At 41.0% G+C, this 6,000-nt stretch overlaps 1 protein-coding gene across 1 annotated transcript in view; it reads left to right on the plus strand.

Moving 5' to 3' along the window:
* Window positions 1–3,979: 3,979 nt before the first annotated feature.
* Window positions 3,980–6,000, plus strand: part of si:dkeyp-97b10.3 — a 38,451-nt gene continuing 36,430 nt past the window's right edge. Inside the window, exon 1 of the mRNA XM_048265248.1 lies at window positions 3,980–4,357. Coding sequence (XP_048121205.1) covers window positions 4,308–4,357 — 50 coding nt within the window. The 5' untranslated portion in view covers window positions 3,980–4,307. The remainder of the gene's footprint in view (window positions 4,358–6,000) is intronic.

Consider the following 6,000-nt stretch of genomic DNA (forward strand, 5'->3'; position numbering starts at 1 on the left):
CATACAGTGTGGCTGTGTAGGTGTAAGAAGAACACAGAACACAGAACACAGAACAACACAGAACAACACAGAACACAGAACAACACAGAACACAGAACAACACAGAACAACACAGAACACAGAACAACACAGAACACAGAACACAGAACACAGAACAACACAGAACACAGAACAACACAGAACAACACAGAACACAGAACAACACAGAACACAGAACGGCCCGTTGGACACATATATCTCCAGGCCGGCCACAAAACAGGCTTTTAGAAACAACTGTGGAAACACTTGGCCTGACGCACCCCATGGTACTCCCCAGCCCTCGCTTACACACCACGGTACACCCCGCACTCCCCAGCCCTCGGCTACAGAGACACTCCAACTCACCAACACTCATATCTCTACAACGCAACCAACACTGACATGATATATAGAACATATATCTGAATCATTTATAAAAGATAAGTATTAATCCAACACTGACATGATATATAGAACATATATCTGAATCATTTATAAAAGATAAGTATTAATCCAACACTGACATGATATATAGAACATATATCTGAATCATTTATAAAAGATAAGTATTAATCTTAAAGAATATTTTAAAGAGATACAAAAGTAACACAACCACTTCAGATTTGAGTATATAAACGTGTACAATTTCCAAAAGAGTAAAAATCCAAGACATTGTGGCAATTATGTAGCCATGTGGCAAATGTTCTCTGAATGAGAATTTGTTTTCCGAGAGCACTGTTGGAGAAGCCCTCTTCCTCTTCCTGTGTGTATTGATCTCCGCCTCTCCATTTCTAGGGTTGGGTTGTCCTTGTACCCGGAGCTCTCCCTGTAGAGTCGTACACGGATTTGATTTCTCTCTGTGGTCTTCCTCGCAGAGCTCTCTATCACGCTGTTTCATTGCCTCCAATAATCTGTGTGTGTGTGTGTGTGTGTGTGTGTGTGTGTGTGTGTGTGTGTGTGTGTGTGTGTGTGTGTGTGTGTGTGTGCATGTGTGTGTGCGCGTGTGTGCATGTGTGTGCATATGTGTGTGTGTGTCTCTGTGTCTGAGTGCGCATGCGTGAGGTGCAGAGAGAAATAGAGACAGAGGTTAATGTAATCATAGCATAGGCCTAATGCCCAAACCTTTTACAATCATACCATCATTACATGAAAAAAGCAGAATCAAATAAGACTTTTCTATAATATGCAATTGTAAACTTTGAGTAATTGCCCTGGAAGTACCTTGGACAAATTTGTGCTTGGTTACAGTTGTTTTAGATGTAGGAACATGGCCTGTGCCATGGTGTGTTCTAGGTGTAGGAACATGGCCTGTGCCATGGTGTGTTCTAGGTGTAGGTGTAGGAACATGGCCTGTGCCATGGTGTGTTCTAGGTGTAGGAACATGGCACAGTGTTTTGCATTTTGTTGTGCAGTGTGTGATGATTGATTGAAAGCGAACAGTTTTGACTACAAGTTGTGTTGTTTGAAAGCAAAATTTGCCTTTGCTGCGTGTTTTAACTGTTTTGAGAGTGTTAGAGTCTTTTGCAAGCAAAATGTGTCATTTTGGCCAGAGTGATACTTTTTAGACCTGTCAACTGTTTTGACAACGTGATGTCAGAGTTGACGCAAGCATTAAAGCGATCGAGAAAAACTGTAACCACCACACTTTAAAACTTTCCGTTTAGTATGGATACTAAGTCAGTATACACACATTCATTAAAGTTTATAAAAAGCAATCATAAAAATGTACATTACATGTACATTCATTTAGCAGATGCTTTTATCCAAAGTGACTTACAGAATTAGGAGTCACATTTAAGCTGCCGTGCAGAGGAGACCTACTACTGCACCAGTCAATACTACTAGACCATAAAGCCTCATAATGATTGGCCTAGGTCTATATATCTATTTATACAGCCATGACAGCACTCATAAAGGTTATTCTGTAGACTCTTATAGCTTTAAGTATCACAATGCATTATACAACTTCTTTAGCCTGTAGTGCAATCATTCATTAAGCTACTGCCATTATCAAGAGCTAAAATAAGTATACCATACAGCTCTAGAGCGATCTCTCCATTTTCAGTTTATTAAGGCCTGGCAAGAAATGATGATTAAGAAACACTATGCCAAGTCATTCAGAGAACAGAGCACTTACCAGCAGCAGTGGTGGAAAATGGGAATTCTCTTGGAATTGGGCTGCTTTTCTCAGTAAAGACCAACATCACAGACAGGAAGAGAAGACTAGGCTACATCACACAAAAGAGAGACTAGGCTACATCTTCACATCACACACAGAAGAGAGACTAGGCTACATCTTCACATCACACACAGAAGAGAGACTAGGCTACATCTTCACATCACACACAAAAGAGAGACTAGGCTACATCTTCACATCACACACAGGAAGAGAGACTAGGCTACATCTTCACATCACACACAGAAGAGAGACTAGGCTATATCTTCACATCACACACAAAAGAGAGACTAGGCTACATCTTCACATCACACACAGAAGAGAGACTAGGCTACATCTTCACATCACACACAAAAGAGAGACTAGGCTACATCTTCACATCACAGACAGGAAGAGAGACTAGGCTACATCTTCACATCACACACAGAAGAGAGACTAGGCTACATCTTCACATCACAGACAGGAAGAGAGACTAGGCTACATCTTCACAGCACACACAGAAGAGAGACTAGGCTACATCTTCACATCACACACAGGAAGAGAGACTAGGCTACATCTTCACATCACACACAGAAGAGAGACTAGGCTACATCTTCACATCACACACAGAAGAGAGACTAGGCTACATCTTCACATCACAGACAGGAAGAGAGACTAGGCTACATCTTCACATCACACACAGAAGAGACTAGGCTACATCTTCACATCACACACAGAAGAGAGACTAGGCTACATCTTCACAGCAACACAATCTCCACTGGTTCTGTTACACTTTCATAGCCTGCTTTATTGTAACAGAAGACTATGTATTTCTATACTTTATACATTACTAGTATGTGTGTGACCAGTGAAGCTGGAGCTACGGTGTTGTCTTGCACTCTCAGGGTATGTAACGCATGCTGATTTTTATAGCCCTTAGCCTATATCAGATGTCAATGTTGACTTATTAAGCTATTTCACTTTTTGAAGTGACACCTGCGCTAAAAGAGCGGTTTCTGTCGATCCTTCTTCTGTGTTTCGGCTCATTTCGGACTCCAGACGGAGTCGAGAGAAAACCCCCCGCGCTGCGCTTCCTCTGATAGAGGCCTTATGGCGACATCGTGAGGCAGTAGAAGGGAACTGCTCTGCTCCTAACTTTCCCGCGTTAGGTTTACGCCCCACCCATCTCAAGGCAACCGCTCTCTGCATAATCATCGAACTAGATCCCGAGAAGTCTCTTGTATCAAAGTTCTGATTCTGGTGGGCTTTTTTTTTTTTATTGAGGTGGACATTTTCTTCGAGCACCTATTCAGTTCCCTCGCATTCGCAATGCAAAACTATTGGATTCCCTTGCTTAAATACATCCTGGTATTAAAAAAAACTATTGTTCTTCCCATGTACAAAGTTTGTAAATATTACAATCGTTATTTGTGGCTGGAATTTTAAACTTTATAGCTCGACAGCGTAGGCAATGCATGCAACTCATCCAACTGTAGTGCGTAACGAGTTACTACGTTGGAGCAATGCACTAAAATGTATGGACCAGCAAAAAACGCGGTCAAATAATAGGAACTCATTGGACGAACGTTAAAGGCGGGCTGTCCTATTCCTTGAGCTACTTCTTCCCTTGTCCCCACAGTGTGCTGATCTGAACACCATATGAATGGGACTACTACCTCACTTGGTATGGTGACGCGTAGTAGTATATGTGCACATGATTAGTGTTTTCACTGACGGCATATTTAAAAGCAAAATGTGTAGACCATGTTTAGTAACATAAATTGCACGTGTGGTTGTAAGGCTACATATTTCTGCTTTAATTCTCTAGTGCCCAATCTAATTAAATAGATAGAATACCGGTTCTGCTAGGGTTTACACAAGGTATCTCCATAGGTTCATAACTGTGTTGTGACAATAGAAGTATCCCGACTTGGGAATACCCTGTAATACGATTCGGCAGTGTCAGTCCCCTCCGTGCCAACATTGTGTTAGCGTGCAGGTGTCGAGCGCAGTCGAGCGCCTTTGTTGATGCCTATGCCTGAGGAGGGGCATCTTTTTTGCAGTACATCACGGAAACAGAGCTTCGTATCGAACTATTGGCGTTGGAGGCAAATAAACACACAGACCGCGGATCATGGTAGCAGAGATGTTGAGCTTTGGAGACAACAAGCATCTAGAGGAAGGGTAAGTTATGCACTAAAGCGACTAAATTAAATATTAATGATAATAAAAGATGTAAGGGGTGCACGTTTCACACGGTTTTCACATGTGTTTCATTTGACCGAACAGTCAGATTTGAATGTTTATTGATGGATAATGTCAAGGTCTTGAGTGCAAGAGGCAAAGTTGTGACGACACCATAATGGCTTTAGACCCATTTTTTTGGTTTAAGATGTTAGTTATATGGCTGACCCACAGTGATGGATAACAACCGGTTGCCATTAAAACTCCTCGAATGTAGGCCTACTTTTTCAGCTGATCTAAAAGTCAGACAATTTAAGGTTCATATTACCCAACATTGCTCTGATACTCTGCTCAGAGAAGATTAAGTTAGCGTTGGTGCAGAGTTACATTTCCACACCAGACACCTTAGATGAGGCGTGTTATGGATTCAACTGGAGGCTGTTATTACCTTAGTTGTAACATTTTACAAACGTTGCTGTTCTTTTCGACAAAAAAGTATCAACGCCACGTGCTCCGCGGCAGTGCTTTGTTATTAACGTAGCCGTGTTGTTGTTTGCGTTGCAACATCATCGTTTCCTTCTTAGGATGTCGTTGTTGACGACAAAACAGAGTAGCCTCAGAGAACGATTGAAAGAATGAGTGTATTTCGAGTAGTAGCCTACATCATGCGTTGCAATAAACATATCAACAAACAATTTAGTTCGAGGCTTTGTTTTAGGTGGAATGTAGGTCATATATTTCCATGCCAAGTTAGCGTTACTGGGTTGCAGTTGCACCAAAGATATAGGCGAAGGTTGCAGCTCGTTATGCATGATGTTACTTTCATTATCTACAACAGTAGCCTACTGAAGCTGGCCAGACATTTTTGTTTCATCCTGCAGGGTTTAATTCTCTTTAATTTGTTTCTATTTAATATAGGCTATAAGATGGATTGATGAAGTACCAATTACTAAACGCAAAGTATCGAATAACAGCAGGGATGGCTTTGATGTAGCGCATACAATGGTTTGACCGCTGCGTTTATGCATGACTAAGGGTTTTGTGGTCTAACGCCTAACCAAATCTAAAAACTCAGAATAGAACATTTGAATGTTGAAGCTGCACCCCTTTCCTCTACTGTCATTTATTCCCTTCCGAAATAATGTTGTATTGAAATTCAAAAATGCCCAGTATAGCCTACAGTAAGCTTGATTATAACTAATTCTGCCTCACATTATTTAAGACCTCTAAACAAAGTAGGCAGTGTATGCAGATTAACATACTGATCTTGGTGAACAGTATCACTTCTTTATAGCGAATTTCACCCAAAGGTATCAAGTGAATATAGTTAATAATCCACTCATAACATAATCATAATATGTTGGTATAATCACATTATTTCCAATATCCTTATATAACCTCAGTGCTTGAGATTGTCGTGACAAAACAAAGGCTCAACTCAACAGGACAGAGTATAGCGCATAATCTATACCCATCTTATCATAATTTACAATATGTAATCGTATAAACCGTTGACAGTGTTTTATTATCAGATCACATAAAGTAGGTCATTGTGTCTAGAGATAAGGACTCTGAAGAGTCATTGCCGTGCTCCACAGATAACCACACAACTCCCCCAGACAATCACAACTCACTGTGCCCCG

This window comes from Alosa alosa, chromosome 15, assembly GCF_017589495.1.
Source record: "Alosa alosa isolate M-15738 ecotype Scorff River chromosome 15, AALO_Geno_1.1, whole genome shotgun sequence".
NCBI classification, from domain to species: Eukaryota; Metazoa; Chordata; class Actinopteri; order Clupeiformes; family Clupeidae; genus Alosa; species Alosa alosa.